At 36.8% G+C, this 19,494-nt stretch overlaps 1 protein-coding gene across 1 annotated transcript; it reads left to right on the forward strand.

Annotated features, from left to right (window-relative positions):
• The first annotated feature begins 222 nt into the window (after positions 1 to 222).
• LOC131638062 (uncharacterized) lies at positions 223 to 5,937 on the forward strand. The gene is made up of 5 exons (XM_058908623.1): positions 223 to 680; positions 1,365 to 1,453; positions 1,641 to 3,569; positions 4,295 to 4,478; positions 5,176 to 5,937. Exons 1-5 carry the CDS (start codon positions 623 to 625, stop codon positions 5,787 to 5,789), a joined length of 2,874 nt encoding a protein of 957 aa, XP_058764606.1. The 5' UTR covers positions 223 to 622; the 3' UTR covers positions 5,790 to 5,937.
• Positions 5,938 to 19,494: the final 13,557 nt, after the last annotated feature.

The following is a 19,494-nucleotide window of genomic DNA, read 5'->3' on the forward strand; positions in this document are numbered from 1 at the left end:
ATAGATATGTCCAACTTATTACGCCCTAAATTTGACTAAAATTTGACTATTAGAGAAAAATACAAATCTCACTACTTGTTTGTGTGATAAAAGTAAGAAAAAGGAAGAAAAACAGTAGAAAATAGCATCCAAGGCAGAGTGACACGTGTGAAGATAGTGGTAACCATCCTTCACACGCACCACACCACTCTCTAGCAGCCCGCCCAGGTTCCAGAAAACCTTATGTCATCACTTCTTCAGTATTTTGAAAGTTCAAATACATAAACCCCACTCTCTCACTCTCTTTCTCTCTCTTCTCTCTCACACCCACTCTCCCCTCTCCTCTCCAGTAACGGGTCTCCATTAATGCTTCTCTCTCCACATTATTTTCACCCCCACTCCCACACTCACTACTACATTTTCTACTCTATCCGTAGCTAAAAAAAACCATCCACATTCCCCTCCCTCCAACCTCTTCTCTTTTTCAATCTGTCTCCTCGCGTCCATCACGCTTCAACTTTTTTTCTCCCTTTTCACTATAATTTCAATTTCGAAATTCACCTCACCATTCTCCTAGGGTTTTCTACTTTTCTTCTCTCTTCATCTTCCTCGATCTACATTTCTTCATCTTTCATGATTCGCCATGGACAAAATCAAAATCAAATCTCATCGCACCAACTCCAAACTTCATCTTCCTCAAGGTCACTCTCTCTCTTTCTCTCTCTCTAACCATTTCAAACTTCAGTCTCAGTTTCACCTTCATCTTAGTTTCAGTTTCAGCTTTACTTACATAATTTAGTTATTTTATTTTATTCCATTCTCAGTATTTTATTGATTTTTTGTTTTATACTCGAATTGCAGTTTCTTTGTTGCTTGCTTAATTATTTAGTTTGATTTTCAATTTTCATCATGGATCAGTGTTCTTGTACGATCGTTTTTAACTGAAGTATACTAGAGTTCAAATTTTGTTACTGTGTGAAAAAGCTAATCGGAAGTTGAATTTTACTTTTGGTGCTAAATAATCGGAAGTCAAATTAATAATGATTTTGAGGACCGAATTGTTTCTGCTTTTTAACTTTTACGCCGATCATGTCGGCATGGTTTTGTTAATTTTCATCATGATTTTTCTTTGGATATGATGTACTTTGATTACACTTTACTTCATGTTTCAATTGAAGCACAGTGGAAAATTTTGTTGTTGTTATACTGTAATCGTTTCTTTTCAGGTTTGATGAAAATCTATAACAAGATGCTGATTGTTTACTTGCATTGATTCTTGTAATTTAGAACAAAATTTACTCATCAGTCGTTATTTAATTGTTTTAAGTATCTGTTTGAGATTATTTATTAGAGGCTAATATTGTATAATTTTAATTTGTTTTCAGGGAAAGATCAGATTCATAAACAGCTACATCATCAAGATTTGTCACCTGATTCTAGCTCTTCCAGTGGCGGGGTTGGAGACAAAGATTCGGTGAGCTGGTTTTTCCTTTTTTGGCCTAGTACTTTCCCTGTTGGTTATGAATTTATGTTATAGCATTCATGAATATGGAAAGTTCATTTGTTAAATCATCAGGCTGTTTCATTTATGTCACAGTGTCAGTTTTATACAAGGAAAAAAGAAGTACTAACAATTATGGCAAATGTGCTGAATTTTGCAGTTCTCATTTAAATTTGGGTGGAAATCTTCTAAACAATCGGTTGGAACTCCGATTAAGAAGTTATTAGCTGAAGAGATGTCACCAATGACTGAAACCAAGAGAAGACCTCCAGGTGTTATAGCCAGATTGATGGGTCTTGACGGGCTTCCGTCCCAGCATCTGCATAAGTCGGTGCCTTTAGAGAAGACTCAAAGCAGAGGATTGTCAAATGAAGGTCGGTCCTCTAGGAGAAGCTCAAGGGATCAGGAAGAATTTAAGGATGTATTTGAGGTCTCAGAGATCCCGAAGGTAGAGAGTGGTAGGCATTCGTCTTCAGACTTCAAGGCTCATGAAGATGAAATGTCATTCATTGAACAGAAGTTCATGAATGCCAAACGCCTTGCAACTTATCAGGATTATCAGTCTTCTAAGGAATTCCATGAGACACTTGAGGTTTTGGACTCGAACAAGGATCTTCTGCTAAAATATCTTAAGCAGCCAGATTCTTTGTTTAAAAAGCATTTGAATGATCTACAAGGTTCCCCTTTTCAATCACATTCCGGTCATGTAGCACCACCCAATATGGAGAACTTTGACCATGGTTTAAATTGGAGATCAGATAAGGAGGCACAACATGTGAATTACAATAGGTTTCATCAGAAGCACTCTGATGATTATCACAACCAATTTGACAAAAGGCGTGTGATGCAGAATCCACCAAGATCATCAAAGCACCGGTTTAAGGGTAGCCGTGAACAATCTGCAGTCGCGACAAAGATTGTTGTCCTAAAGCCGAATCTTGGAAAATTACAGAATGGTACCAAAATTCAATCATCACCTTGTTCTCCGCATAACTTTCTGTCAGAACATGGAAATCAGGTTGAATTTTCAGATGTCAGATTTAGAGATGCTGAACTGTATAAAAAAATTAATTTGCCTGACAGTGCCAGGTCTTTTAGGCACAATTCTTTAGAATCTACAGAAATTGCAAAAGAAGTAACTAGGCAAATGAAAAACAGTCTGAGCAGAGGTTGTATGATGTCTTCCTCTTCTAGATTTAAAGGATGTACTAGAAGCGATAGTTCAAGCAGTGCTTCTGGGAACGAATCTCCAGAGGAAATAACAGCGCCTATCGGTGACCCATTTGACTTAAGTAAACGTAGCAGGCGCTCACCGCGTTCTAATGAATCATCTGTGAGTAGAGAGGCAAAGAAGAGATTATCAGAGAGGTGGAAGATGGCACACAAATCCCAAGAGGTGCAAGGCTCGAGCAGGAGCAGCACACTGGCTGATATGCTAGCATTCCCTGGTAAAAAGGGTACACGGTTTGACAGCATGGCAAATGGGGGAGGTTTCTATGATAAGTTTGCTCGCAATGGTGAACCTTCTGGGTGGGTTGAACCACTGGGTATCAGCAGCAAGGATGGTTGGAGGGATGCATCTATTGGAAGTTTGTCGAGGTCAAAATCTCTTCCTGCATCTTCTACTGTTTTTGGAAATGCTAGAACATTTATGTGTGCTGAAGCCCTTCGTAATGATCGATATATGGGGCCAAAGGACCTTAAACGGGAGAGGAGAAGAGCTACAATGAGTCTTGATCATAGACATGGTTTGAATTCTAGAAGCACTATATCTGGTCACAAGAAGTCTTGGTCTTTGCTTTCATCGAAGCAGGAAGTTAATGAGTTCTCTCCAGACTTAAATGCAGTTGAAAATAACATAATGATCAATCTTGAAGAAGATTCACCCAATCTAGAGGTTCATTCTCCTGAAACCTTTGGCCAACGCCTTAGAAATACAAGTGTTGTTAGCGATGATGTCGTGGATGTAGCAAATGGAAACACAGATGGGTCTTTTGAACCTTCTTCGGATAAAGTGCTTCCTGGAACATCATCCTGTGTCTTAATAAAAGGAGACAGTAGTGGTGTTGAAGACAATTCAATACAAGAGGTTTGGTTTCTAGCAATGTTTTTTTTATGATAAATTTATTGATACTTTACAAAAGCCATGGTCATCTTTTTTTAAAACAATTCAATTCACCTTTTGTGTGTGTAATTTGACTCTGACTATATATACACCTCATATCTCTTAAGCCAATTAACCAATTAATTTCTCATAAAGATTGTGAAATTCAACAAGTATAATTAGCCCAAAACCTCTTGCTTTAATTTACATACAAAATTGCAAAGTCAATATCTAACGGCTTTGTGCTAGCTATTTGTATATGTAATATATGAACCCTTATGCATTTCTTAAGTTCTTAATATCCTTCACCACCTGTTTGGTGCGACATTCCTTTCTTATCTTTTTCTGCTTCTGTCTTACTATTTTCCTGTTCTTAGTTCTTTTATGTTATGATCATACAGGTCTTTCCCTGAGATTTTGATTATTTTTTGAACTTAGTGTCACTCAAATAAATCATCATGTAAAGTTTTAAAAACATTCTAATGTTTCAGATGTTATTAATACAGAACTGCCCCTTCTTGTTGCTATTAAGATTTTGCACACCTGTTTCGATGCTACCTGCATCCATACATTTTGTGAAGTAATGAGAGGATGGTTCTATTTTCTCAATGATCGTGTATTCTTGCCAGAAATTATTAACTAGTTTAAATATATTAAAGTTCTATTAAGTGTCTTGTTTGTTTTTACTTGATATTGTTGTAATATTTCAGGAAGTATCAGCTGGTTCTACAGGTGGAATTTCAGTCCTCTCTGAAGCACCTGCACCTGGACTTGAATCGCCATGCTGTAAAGATGCTGATCAGCCCAGTCCAATCTCAGTTCTAGATCCTTCTTTTACAGATGATGTGTCATCTTGTTCTGAATGTTTTGGGAGTGTCAGTGCTGACTTACAAGGTAAGGAAACTGGTATATATTTTGGTCATTCTTCAATATTACTGCTGTGTTAGACCTCACCTTATTTTTGGATCCACACTGTTTGCTTTAGTCGGTCAATCCTCTCTGCCATGGTTTTCTCCTATTAAGTAATCCTAAACCTTATTTATTAATATTCTATACAATTTCATGATCATATTGAGATTTAACAATAGGTTGAAAAGCAATTTTTTTATGTTTTTCTATTTTAGCTTGCTCACATTCTTGATAATAATAAATTAAAGTAGCGTGTAATGTCAAAAGTGGAAACAATTGATATTCAATCTTAGATTTCATCTTTGGAAAATTTATTATTTAACCATAACAAGGTAACTAGCTCATCAACCATTGCGTAATCTTGTCAATGCCTTTGAGGTCTTGTTATATCTTAACAATCTAATGCTAATCATGTTATATACAATGGTTGTGATTTGAGTAGCTGTTATATTTGTTAGACCTGATAAATCACCGGCACAAATGAATTTGTTGCCCATACTTAACCCATCTGCTTCAAAACTTTCATTAATTTCTTATTGAGCTTTATAACCTAAGAGATCTTTCTTTGAAGGATTGATTAGATTTCTTCTATGTATAAGTCTGTATCTAATGCTTGTGCTTCTTTTTTTTTTTTTTCCGTTACCTTGTTGTATTGAACCTTTCCTGTTGATATTATTGATAGGGCTTAGAATGCAACTCCAGTTGCTGAAGTTAGAATCTGAAGAACATGTGGAGGGACCTATGCAAATTTCAAGTGATGAAGATGGTGTGGAAGCATATGCTGAAATGTTAGAAGAAAATGCATTACGGAGAACTGAAGATAGCTGGGAGTCTTCTTACATTATTGATGTCTTGTCTGAATCTGCCATCGATAAGGGTCAAACTCATAATATTTTGGAAGTTTGGCATTCTCTAGAATGCCCTGTTAGTCTGTCTGTATTTGAAAAACTTGAAGAAGAGAGGTACAGTGATTGGATTATTTGTTCAAGGTCTGAAAGGAGAATGCTTTTCGACCGCATCAATTCAGGAATTGTCAAAATTCACGAGCAATCTGCTGACCCACAACCATGGGTGGGTAATGCAGGCAAAACTTTTGGATCAAAAAGGTTTACTGGGCTCCAAGATGGTATTTTCCAGATGCTAGGGAGCCAAGGAAAGGTAGAGGATGATGCCCTGGGTAAGTTGCTGGTTGTGGAGTCTCAATGGTTGAGTTTGAGAGATGACATTGATGTAATAGGAAGAGAAGTTGAGATATTGATATTAGATGATTTAGTGGCAGAAATAGTTGGTATCTAAAAATTTTGTACCCCGAGAGAATAGTTGTCCTTAGAATGCTTCTAGTGATGTAAATCAAATAGGGCAATAGTAATTTCATCTAAAGATGAATAAATGGTTAATAATCTTCATATTTGGACAAAATGCATGCGAATAACTTTGACTGAAATTGGAAGAGAGCTAGCCATGGTAGATCAGCTTAGTTTTCAACCTGAAATAATTGGTCAAAATCATAAAATTGGATCCATCTATTTTTGGGTTTCACTGGCCTCCCTCAAGTGTTTTATCTCCCAAAACCCTGTAACAATCATGCTTGATAATAATATCTAGTCAACGTTTGGAATTTGGATCACCGAGTGTTACCTCAAAAGTGTTTTTTTTCAAGTTTGGATACCGAATGTTACCTCGAAAGTGTTTTTTCTAAACTGCAGAGATACATGTAGATGCATCTCCATATGCGAGATTTTTAGAGATACATTTTTAGAAAATGCTCCCTTAGAAAATAGTGTAAATGAGTGTAAATGTTATTTCGGATATGCATATCTGGATACGTTCAAACAATATACGGAAATGCATCTCCAATTTTTTTAAAAAAAAACTAGGGAGAAACTTAGAAAATAGAATTTTGATTTGGTTTTTCGTGCCTTTGAAGATAAGTCTCCGATGCATGCATGAATGATATTTTCAAATTTTCAGGTTGTACTATACTCATAAAAGGGTGGAAATAACATTTCCTAGTATCTAGCCATTGATCCAAATATAAAAGGGTTGAAATAACATTTCCCTAATATCTAGCCATTGATCCAAACATCTTGGATCGTTAAGTTCATTTTAGCTTTTTGTCTGTTGATCACTGATTCGATTAATTTGTGTAATCTTTTTTTTTTTTCTTTCGGATTAGCATGTTATATGTGCAAGTTTTTTAACATCGGTTCTCTCTTTTCAATCAATTTTTTTCATACGCAAAACTCATTGAATTTTTGTTCATGGTGCTCAAAACTATTAAGGACATTTTTGTTCATGGTGCTCAAAACTATTAAGGATCTTGTTTGAATGAGTTTATTTACAGTTATAAATTTTAGGAGTGTTTTTCTACTGTCTGTAACTGGTTACACTCCCATGTTACCAGGTTTTTACTGCACACCACATTAATTCAAGTGCTCCAAAACATATCATTTGTGACTCTTTTAGTTAACAAATAAGCAACTTGGTCCTCACTTCTACAATATTTCAATCTTAATTTGCCTTCATTAACAAACTCTCTTAAGTAGTGGAACCTCATCTAAATGTGCTTGCTCCTCCTATGTGCAATTGGGTTCTTAGCAAGATTAAAAGCTGAAACATTATCAACCAAGAGTATGACAACCTCACCCTCATTGCTGCCAAACTCTTTCAATAGATTCATTAGCCACACGACTTGACACACACACAGGGGCGGTTCTATAGCCCAGCGAGCCTGGGCATGCGCCCGGGCTCAACCCCTAATTTCTTTGTACTTCTCTCAATTTAATAGCCGATTTTTAAATGAAACCAAGGGCAAAATTAGTAAAAATAAGGGTGTAAAAAATTAAAATAGATGAATACCCAACGGTCTAGATAGGTCCAATCCAATTAATTATTTATGACTTTGAAGAAAAATTAAAAAAAAAACAAATTATATACTGCCGCCCGTCTTATCTCTCAGTTACCCTCTCTCATCACGTCACTTTCAAGCAGCAGGCACACAGGCAGGTACTTCTCTTAAAATTTCTTCATAGATTCAATTTGAAATATATATATATATATATATATATATGTCGCGGGCGAAAAATCGTTTGTCCTTTTTCGGGATGAGACACCTGATGCCTTCTTTGGGCTCGAGTGCTCAAAAAATGATTTTTCTTTTGTACCGACCAAACTTTTTATTGTTTCCAAAGTAGGAAAAGGAAAAAAGCTGCAATAACCTAAAAAGTGGGGGAGAGATTCCGGGTAAGAGGGTTGGTTATACGAAGGGAAGGTATTAGCACCCAACGTATCTATAGTACTCTATAGGTTTCTTTGTTTTGTTTATTCCATTCTTGTTGTGGTGGAGGTTCTTGTGAGAAAGAGGTGGGACCTAAGGTGTTTGTTTGATTATGCTCGCAAAGATCATCGCGATCCTCTGCATACATATCCCTTAGAGGGAATCAGAGCATCTGTAGCTCGGGGTCTACGGGTGCTAAGGTTTGAATGGTTTTTTTTGTTTTGTTTTGCTCGTCAAGGATCGACCTTGTGCCTACGTATTCTCAAAGGGATGTTGAGAAAGTCAGAGCAATCGTAGTTCCCACTTATGCTAGTGGAAGTAAAGGAAAATAGACAGATGTCGTCTAAATGCTAGATGTATCTAATCTATATCATCACATACATCTGTTTGATTTTTTGTTTGTTTAACCAGCCTTGTGGCAAAAACTTTCAATGAAGTCAGCCTTGTGACAAAAAGTTTTGATTAATCAGCCAGCCTTGTGGCAAAAGTTTCAATGAAGTCAGCCTTGTGACAAAAACTTTGATTAATCAGCCAGTACGGTGGCAAAACGGTTTGATTGATTAGCCAGCCTTGTGGCAAAAGAAGATTGATTGATTAGCCATACTTGTGGCAAAAAATTTTGATTGATTGATTGTTTGTGATGATATATAAGAGATACTCCTAGCATAGAGATGAAAAATGTCTAATCTCCTAGGGTATTTGTTTTGGATTATGGGATGCTTATAAGAAGCCCGTGGGTCCTTGTACGAAGCCCAAGAGGAGGCTATCCGAGGGTCCTTGCATATTAAGCCCAAGAGGAGGCTATGGGAGGGACAATCCAGGGTCCTTGCATTGTAAGCCCAAGAGGAGGCTATGGGAGGGACACTCGTTTGTACAAAGCCCAAGGGGAGGCATGGTATAGTTGGTTTGAGCTCTTAGAGCGATTTCACCGGGAAACCATACTCTATGTCCTAACCTAAACTAGGGAGATTCTTTGCACGAAGCCCAATAGGAGGCTATGGGGAACCTAGTGTTGTACTAAGTTGAACAAACACACATATCACACATATGAACAAACATGAACAAGTATGAACAAACATGAACAGGTATGAACAATTATATATATGACAAAGTGTGTGTATATAATGGAGTTTATGAAGGAAATATACCTGTAAGCATGATCCATTTGTATACACAGGGCTCGGGACTCATACTCGGGGAGAGGTCCACTTGAGTTTATTCAAAGCTATGTAAACAGGTATTCACAAAGGGGCTTGGGACTTATACCTACATGGAGGCCCATGATATATTTTTGGGAAGATTTAAAGAAACCTTCATTTTTGGTTTGTTATTCAAAGTTAAAAACAAATTGATTGAGATATGTACAAAAGGCGTACAATGAAATACCTAATTTCATGTACTGGAATGGGTATGTACAAAAGGGGCTTGGGACTTATACCTACGTGGAGGCCCGTGGTATTTTACAAAACATGGTTGATTATTTATTTACAGACGCGTCGTTTGTTGTTTTGAAAATAGTTTGAAAAGTATTGTTTTGAAAGAGTTTTCTGTTCAAAATAAAGAATTGTATAAAAGGAAAAAAAGAGTGGGTCTTATACTCTCTAATATTCGAGAGGCCCCACATCGCTTTGAAAATCAATTGATCAAATAAAAAGATTTAATCAATAGTTTCTTTTGAAATCAAAAAGAGATGGTTTATCGTTTTTGAAAAGAATTGCGATCGCTTGTTTTAAAACGAATTGAAATAGAAAGAAATCAAATTAATCAAGATAAACAACAAGATTATGCTTAATTAACACCTAAATGATTAGGGTTTGATCACAAAATATTTATAAGTGATTAGGTTTGAAAATTAAATGAAAAAACAATATTTAAAGTATTTAAAAACATTTAAAAATGTATCATTTTAAACCTAATTAAAAGCATATTAAATAAATCTTTTTTTTGTGATTTTTTTGATGTTCATAAAATATGTATATTAAATAAGAGGTGTGTAAAAAATGAATGAAAAATGAATTAATTTGGTTAGTTAAATAATTAATTGAAGTTGTGAAGAAAATGAAAGAAAATAGGTACTAAAAAAATGGTTTTGTCTCCACAAGGGTTTGAACCCACGACCTCACGCTCACCACTCAAAAACATAACCAACTGGACCACGCGCGTGGTCTGATTATCAAAGGCAAGGATTAGGTTATATTTTGAGTCAAGTTACCAAATTCAGTTTCAAAAATATGGCGCCAAGAACATGAATCCCATTTGAATTTGAAAATTCTGGAAACTGAATCAAATTGATCAAGTGAAGGGTCTAATTCACTCGTTTTTTCACAAGGATCACGATGGTGGTATTTAATTCCATTTATTTTCACTCTAAGGGGGTCAATTCTCTGATGAACACGAAGAACCCTAATTCTATGATTCATTCTAAAATCGTGTATGTGCAAGTTAAGATGCAATTGATTGAGGGTTAATGATCCTCATAGGTGCAGAAACAAGATGGTATGCTCACATTTCATTTATGATGCGTGCAAGTATGAGTTTGAAGTTCATGAGGCTTACCTTCAAAAACGACAATGCTGGAAATCGAATTTGAGCCTGGAGGTGTTACAGATGTTGTTGCTCAATCTGGACAGCTTCAATGGACCTTATAGAACATGTCTGGATGCTTGGAGTGAATTGAAAACCTCTTGATCACCTTGTGGTACCCGAACTGCAGTATGGTTCAAGTGAGAATCAAGCTTAGTGATTTTGGTGTTTCAGATCATGTATGATGGTTGGAACAGTTCATATATGGTATATGGAATGTGTTTGGATGATTAACTTGGACAGAATTGGCCTGGATTTCATTTTGGCATGATAAGGCTAATGTTATGCATATTTGGAGGTGAGATGATGATTCTGAGTTTTAAGGTGTTTTTGGGTGTGTGGATGGATCAAACACATCACATTTGATGTTTATGGGATGTTAGAACTCTCACTTTGCTCAGAAATTGCAAGAAATGGAAATTGTAATTCTCCCTCTTTGAAACTCATGAAACTTGTAACTTAAGAAAGAAGAGAGAAAACCTATGATTATGAGGTTTTGGTGTGAGTTTGAAGATGATTTGAACCTCTATTTATAGGCCAAAGTTTCTGAATACAAAGCTCTTGCAAGTTGATCAAGAATGATGATTTGGCTTAAGAGATAAAATGGAATCTTTCACATTAAATGCAAATGGTTAAAAGTGACTTAACCATGGTTATTTCTCAAGCTTCTTATCCTCTTCCATTCTGATCTCAAATCAGAAAATATCTACCAATTATTGCATCTATGCATCATTATTTGGATCATTTGGCAAATTGGTTCATAACTTAGTGAAAATGGCATGTAATTTCAAGTGAAAAGTTCACTAATGCCAAAATTCAAAACCATGGCTACACTCCATATTTTTTCATGCTCTTGGACATTTTGGAAAGCTCATATTACACACTTCAAAACCCTAGTTGAAAGTTTCTTCAAGATCCTTAAGGAAGTGGGTGAAAAAGATCCATGAACTTTGAGAAAAATGAAGTTTCAAGTGAAATTTTCCAAAGATGCCAACTTTGAAGCTCCATATCTCTTAAATGGTTGATCTTATGGAAAAAATTTATATGTGTCAAAGTTGTTTATTGGATCAAAATCTACAACTTTCATGTTGGAAGTTTTTTTCAGTTTGTAGGTGAAATTTTGAGTTATTCCCCTCCAAAGTTTGGAAAAAAACATGAAAAACACTTAGAAAAATTTTCTAAGTATGAAAGTCAAACTTTTGACTTTTTGATTCTTGATTGATTTTCTTGATTTTTCTTGATCAAATGACTTTATATATCATATATTGATAATTCAAAACTTCAAAAGTCATGGTTGACCAAAATTCCCAAAAGTCAAAGGTGTTCTTGTACAGTTGACTTTTTCAGACGAATCGCGTTTCTGGAGATTTCAAATGAAATAGGCTATCCTCACCAAATGAATGGTATAAATGGATCACATTGAAGCATTAGAGGATATTGAGCCATGTTTTGAGTTGTGGCACCATGTCCTGATTAAAATGTCAGTTGTTTAGTGAATTAGGTCAAAAACCCTAATTGTCGACCTGATGAAATTGATGACTGTGGATCTTGAATTGAGACACAATCTTCATTGGATATTGTCATAGGGATTATTTGAAGATGATTGAAACCTTTGATTGACTTCCTGGGGATTTTTAGGGTTTCCCAAATATGATCCCTGATTTCAGTCCCTGATAGTTCAAAACCCTGATCTGAGGATTTGTCTGATCAATCTTTGTGTAGGAGATGTTATGAGCCAATGGATTAGGTCAAAATGATGCACTGGGAGTCTTGAGGTCATGTCCCAAGTCATTAGGTCAATCTCTGAGCAAAAGTCAGGAGTATGCTATCTTCAGTCAAAACCCTAATTTGGTTGGTTCAGAGCCTTTGAGCTTGTTGAAATGAATCTCTGAGGACCAAATGTTGATTGTTGATGAAGATGATTCATTTGAGATGAAGGGAGAGCAAAACCCTAATTGATTGTTACTTGTACTGATGAGTGATTTCTTGATTAAATCCTGCTGAGTCACAAGTAGCAAACACAAGCTATGCAATTTGTTAGGGATGCAAATGATGCATATGCCATGATATGAGGTGGTATCTTAGGTCAAAAATTGGGGTATGAAAGATGCCCCTATTTAAGTTTCTTCGACCTGAGACATGAAGATTGAAAATCTTCGTTTTGATAGGGTGGAAGAGACTTAAATATCAGAAGACGCAAATTTTGGACCTAAGATACCAAAATTGCGAAATAATGCAAGGATGTCTTTACCGAGGGGATATCAAGAACTGACTCCACTGGGGAAAAGAGGTTGGGAAGGATGTCTCAATCCGTTTTAGGAAAAGAATCCGTTTTCCGGGAAAGCAAGTGTATGCTTCACCGGGGAATGATACTTTGTAAGAAAAGCTTACCTATCGACATTATCGACTATCAGCATGGGGATAGACTTGTTTAATAATGCGAAGGTGAAAGGTATGAAACTGTATTACCGACTATCAGCATGGTGATAGACTTGACAAGGTAAAAAGAGTTTCACAGGTTCGGTTAATATTACCGACTATCAGCCTTGTGATAGACATGTTTAATAATATAACCAGAACAAAAGGGTTACCGACTATCAGCCTTGTGACAGCGGTTTTGAAGACATGATCAATTATCAGCCGAGTGATAAAATGATCTTGGAGACTTTGCTAGGGAAATTACTGGTTATTCAGCCTTGTGAACAGTAATAAGGCCCTGATTGTCAAATGGTCTTCATGATTGATTTCCTTGAGAGGAAAAAGCTTTTGAAAGAGACATAAGCTGTTCAGATGATGAGGCTATTGCTTATTGTCTGTTTTTCACAACTCTGTTTGAGGAATCGGAATTTGAATCTCTGGTAAAGACAGGGTTCTATCCAAGAATGAATTGGAAAGAGACAGTCAAACAAGACTTTGTACCCAATGAGGAATGAACTCAACTGGGGATTTTCTCCTTTGTTTTGAGAGGAGAAAACTAAAGCAACCTTCTTCCACGAGGAATGATCTCAGTGGGGAACTGGAGAAAGAAGATGTTCTTTCTGCTTATGGGTGACAACCTATTTGGAGAGATGACACGCCCATATCTGTTTCTTTTTCCTCTTTTTCTTTCTTCTTTTTTTCCTTTTTTCTTTCTGTCATACCCCAAAATTTGCCCATCTCATTTCACCTTTCAAAGATCTCCAATTGGTCAAAGTCACCTACCTCCTAAAACAATGAACTCCTGAACTATGGTTTTGCCTTCTCTAAAAAAAAATTGATGGATTAAGGTCTCTAATGGATTTCATATGACCTCTTATGATTCAAATTAATCCCATGACAAGTTTCGAGTCTCAGTTCCCAAGACTGCTCAGTCAAAGGCTCAAAACATTAATAAGGAGTCATCTTTTTCAAAAGTCCATAATCTGGACACGGAAGAATCAACTAAAGACGAAACCATAAAAAAAGAGAGCCTTTAGAGGACACAATGAGCTTTCTAAGAAGTCCTATAACATTTTCATATGATTAGAATTGAGAAAGTTATGATTGGGTAAAATTGAGCAATTTTGGCGAAATGCATAAAAGCCGGTATGAGCAAAATGGATTTGTTGAAACAACGGGCTTAAGTTATGGATTCTCGACTTAACCATGGCCCATATGAGGATTCCTAAAACTAATTATTTTATTTTTATAATATTTATTATATTTATTTGAATTCTTATTCATTTAAATTTTAATAAATTAGACAAAATATAAAATAATTTGTTTTAAATTACTAATAATTGTCCAAGATGTCCCAAATATTTGATTGAGATCGTGAAAGGGAAATATGGTGCAAAAGTGGAAACTTAAAATCCAAGATTCATTCAAATCCCAATCTCCTAATTTAACAAGATTTGATTCACATTTAGTGACCTAATACACTCCATATAAAGGTCAATCGTATTCAGAGGAAAGGGGAGGGACAAGGATTGCTGCAAGTGAACCCTACCGAAAACAAACGGCGAACAAAGTTGTGATAGCAGACCAAGTAGTAGATCGCTTCACGCCGTTTCAAGGATTACACAACGTTCTTCGATCCCCTCTGAAGCATTCCAGATTGATACAAGTCGCTAGCACGTCCAGAAACAGTTTGCTGCGGTTTACGGTTTGGACCAAATATCTTGAATTCTAATTCATCCATACAAGCATCATAAATTGAATTTGATTACATATTTGTGCTCATGGTGATGTTTGTGAACTTTCTGTATCAGTTAATTTGTGTTTAGTTGCAGGTATTGTGGTTCACCATAGTTAGGGTTCACATTCTTGATTTTGGGGAAGAACAGTTAGAGGCAATTTCATGTCGAATTAAAAGGCTCAGAATACTCGTGGGTTTATGTATGGTCGATCTGGTTTATTTTTGTATGTTCGTTGATGGCTATTTGCAGGTTTTGATGGGGAAGGTCTATGGCAACGTTTGAGAGGCGTAGCCAAAAGCGTGGGCTTTTTCAGAATTGTCCCACTGAAGAAGATGACCTGCGCGCGCCATCTTTCACGTTTTGGTTTTTTTATTCTATTATTTTCTTATATAATATGAAAGGAATCAATTATTAACAATAAACATGGCTGGCTTGAGTGGTAAAAGGGACGCTTGCAAGCTGAGGGACCTGGGTTCGATCCTCAGGCTCACCAATTTATTTTTACCAATTACGGAATCAAAGATCCAGTGTTCCCAGTCCGTCAACGTACATGGTAAGTCTCAACACTCCAGCCGTCAAGATCTCTCTTATCTCAGATCCAACGCACACCAAGTTGCACGCCCACCATACACCTTCAGGAGCGCATCATATACAAGCAGAGCTGAGTCTTTTAAAATTTTTTTATTATTATTATTTATTATATAATCTTTTCATTCTTTTGTCATTTTTTTTTTGTTTATTAATATTTATTATAAAAAAGTCTTTTAAAATATCCCTTTTCACAAATTTTGTTTTAGTAATATTTATTTAATTTATTTATTTTAATAATAATTTATTTTAAATGTTTAAAATTAATTTGACTTGGTTAATTATTTTTATTAATTCATTGATTAAAAATAAAAATATATCGATTTAATTAATTAGGTTGAAAACCAATAATTAATTAATTCGATCTTATTTATTCTATTAACCATGGTTAACTTGTGCCCTAATCAGGGTTGACGCAGATCATGCCTACACTAAAAAATATTTCTTTTTTCTGTGCCTTTTCAGGGTTGGTTTTTAGGTGCCTTCCGACTACGCGCCTCGCCAAATACGAAGCTAAGTATTTATTTAAATTTCAAAGTTTACTTTGTTCTCTTTGATTTTAGGGTTTGCCCTTATATTTTGAACTGTGCATACATTCATTCCTCTACTTTTTTGCCTTTGCCTTTTTCAGGGGTACCTTCAAGACTTCCCGCCAACCATATCAGATCAAATCAAGCTAAGTACTTTTATTTATTTTATTATTTTGAATTCATTATATCCTTATTTTTAGGGGTTAATGTTGTTTGCCTCCGAATTGATTATACACTCACCCTATTTTGTTTGCCTTTTCCAGGATTTGTCAAATTGCCAAAGCTACAAGTATCGGTAACCCTAAACCCTAACCCTGATATTTTCTGTCTGTTATTATTACTTGTGTCAAACCCTATTAGGGATCCGCTGGTTTCATTGTCCCCTTCCCCGTATTGTTAATGTTTTTGCCTTATATTATCTGCGTGGTTAGTAATTTAGGGAGTGGAACCATGAATTGAACATAGATCACTAATTTACAAGATAATTTAATCGAATTAATCACGTGTTTGATGCACCCACGCACACTGTTAGGGTAACCTCTCTGTTGCCTTGTTGCCTTGTTGCCTGTTGCCTTTGTGTTTCTTGCAGAATAAGCCATGTGCCTCGAATACGAGGATACCTCAGCCTGTTGCCTCGATAATTAAAAGGTCATACGACCCTAAATGATGCTGCCTTCGATACACAAAAATGACCTCGACCCTCGGAAGTTGCCTACGGAAAAAGGCTGAGGTATCTTCTGGTTGCCTAACGAAAAATGGCTTATTCTGATCCTTGCCTTAGACTACCTGCCCCTCTATGGCATGGGACAGTCTTATGGCAAAGGATGCTTCGATGACCCTTCAACCTCCAAACGAAAGGCTTCCTGCCCTCTTATGGCAAGGATAGACCCTTTCATTCTAAAAGGCTAAAAAGAGACCTATTATCTGAGTTTAAGGTAATTGCCCCTAATTGCCTTGCAATGCTCAAACTTTCATTATATTCTTTCTCATAATTTTTCAAAAAGGGCAATGCTCATTTACGAGCTAAAGTCCCTATCTCTTTCATCTACATTTTCTAAACAAACGAGCAAGCAAAGCAATTAAGAGCCCATGGAAAACCATGGATGCAAAGGGTGCCTTACACCTTCCCTTTGCATAAATTACCCCCCGAACTCAGATTTTCTTTAAAAGGTTTTTTTCTGTTTCTTTTTGCCTTTCTGAATTTGTTTGGATAAAATAAAAGTCGGTGGCGACTCTTGCTTACCGCGACATTCCGATTATTAAAAAGTCAGTTCACCGTATTACAGAACTGGCGACTCTGCTGGGGATTTTCGATAAAAAGAGGGGTTACCTTAAAAGTTTAGGATCACTTAAATGTTTTCTATTGTTTGCTTTGCTTGCTTTATTTTTGCAGGGCTGTTTTGGGTATCTTGATGTGTGAAAGATCCTAACCCGGATCTGAGTACCTTAGGTATATGGCATGAGATCAAGGAGACTGCACAGCGTATACTGATGTGGTTGATCTGATGGCCATCGTTAGTGTGACACATTGGTTTGTCCTGGTGTTCCTTGGGATCCGACCTGAGGAAATGCTTGGCTGCCGCGTGGTGTCATTAAGCACTAATTTGCCCTTAGAACCTTAGTCGAACTTGACTTTAGCCTATTAGAAAGTAGCGAGATGGCTGGCTTTGGTTCCGACTGAAGTTGGTTGATACTCGAAGCTACACTCATATGGACTGGACTTTCAGGACCTTTTCGGTTGGCGATTCGATTGCCGAACTGAGATAAGCGCCTTCGAGAAAGGTCAATGATATGAGCTCCCTAGAACCCGATCTTTATATAGGACAGGTTTGAACCAACTAAACTTCAGGAGGAGGGTACATACCTTTCGACCACGTGCAAGCCTAACCATAAGGCAAAATTGTGTGACTTGTGTGACTTGCGTGACTTATTTGTGTTTGCTACTAACTTTCGTTTCCTTGCAGGTTTTGTTAAAAGGACTTGTTTGTCCTTACTACCCCACACTATGCTTAATGAACTGCATTTGCATAACTTCATGACATCATGACATCATAAGCATAACATGATTTAACTGACCCTTTCAAGGATCTTAGGGATTTAGGGCGCACTATTTCAGGTGCTCTTATCAAGGACTGAATTCCTAATCAAGGGGCAGGAGGATTTATTTTCCTCAAGCCGCATGCCTTCCAATTCAAAGACTCAGTACCTATCAAGGGGCAAGAGGATTTATTTTCCTCTAGCCATGTATCTTCAAATTCAGAAGTGTCCCGAATCAGAGGTGATGACCCACTCGATATGGTGAGCTTGATTCTCAAAGAAGGATGTTCAAAAACAAGAGTCAGAATTCTTCAAACAAATATGCGACCAAATCACTTTCCAACGTTGCTAACTAAATTCCTTAAAGATCCTTGAAAACATTTCATTTGCATTCATTGCATATTTCTAACTTTGTTTTCAGGTTCCGCCTCGACAATCATTCCTCTCAGATATAATCGAGCTGGAGATTCATTCTGACAAGCCCTTTTACATTCCAAGACTTCGTCAAATAACTCATCGACTCTAACAAGCAAGCATTCTCTATCAGATATGGTCTAATGTATGACCCGTTCCGGTATTCTCAATCAGATATAGTCTAATGTATGACCCGTTTCGGTATTCTCTATCAGATATGGTCCAATGTATGACCCGTTCCGGTATTTTTAGTCAGATATGGTCTAATGTATGACTCGTTCTGGCATTAATCATCAGATATGGTTTAATGTATGACTCGTTCTGGTATTCTCCTTCAGATATGGTTTAATGAATAACTCGTTCTGATATCCTTCCTCAGATATGGTCCAATGTATGACTCGTTCTGACATTCCAACAGATATGGTCTAATGTACGACTTGTTCTGCTATTCCTCTTCAGATATGGTTTAATGAATAACTCGTTCTGATGTCCTTCCTCAGATATGGTCCAATGTATGACTCGTTCTGACATTCCAACAGATATGGTCTAATGTACGACTCGTTCTGCTATTCCTCTTCAGATATGGTTTAATGAATAACTCGTTCTGATATCCTTCCTCAGATATGGTCCAATGTATGACTCGTTCTGACATTCCAACAGATATGGTCTAATGTACGACTCGTTCTGCTATTCCTCTTCAGATATGGGCTAATGTATGGCTCGTTCTGATATTCCTCCTCAGATATGGTCCAATGTATGACTCGTTCTGACATTCCTCTGCAGATATGGTCTAATGAATAACTCGTTCTGACATCCTTCAACAGACAAGGTCTAAATGTACGACTAGTTCTGATGTCCCTCAATATATATGATCTATTTGCTCTGACGTCCTCTATCACATATAGTCCAAATGTATGACCCGTTCCTCTCATCACGAACAATGCTGTGCACAATCTGAAAGGTCGCAATGGACACAACCAATCTGTGGGGACAATTCTGATCTCTACACCAGTTCCACAACAAAGACGCAAGGTAGACGCACCCAAACGTCAGTTCACAAAGATCGATATGTCATTGGCTCAAGCATTACAACACCTACTGAAGTCGGAGTTGATCACTTTAAAGGATCCCCCTAAGAATCCTAGTACTTCCGCTCGTAGCTATAATCCTAATGTGAGGTGTGCATATCACTCTGATAGTCCTGGACATGATACAAATAGCTGCTGGTCATTGAAAAACAAGATTCAAGACATGATCGATGCTGCAGAAATTGAATCAACCATCCGAGAACTCCTGTGGTGATCACCGCTCCTATGCCTAGTCACGACAAGACTGATTAATGTCTAAGTGGATGAACTTTTTTTTACTTTCATGCGCAAATTTTATTCTGTTTGTTTAAACATTCGAATCATGAT

The sequence above is a fragment of the Vicia villosa genome, unplaced genomic scaffold (genome assembly GCF_029867415.1).
Source record: "Vicia villosa cultivar HV-30 ecotype Madison, WI unplaced genomic scaffold, Vvil1.0 ctg.002157F_1_1, whole genome shotgun sequence".
Taxonomy (NCBI): Eukaryota; Viridiplantae; Streptophyta; class Magnoliopsida; order Fabales; family Fabaceae; genus Vicia; species Vicia villosa.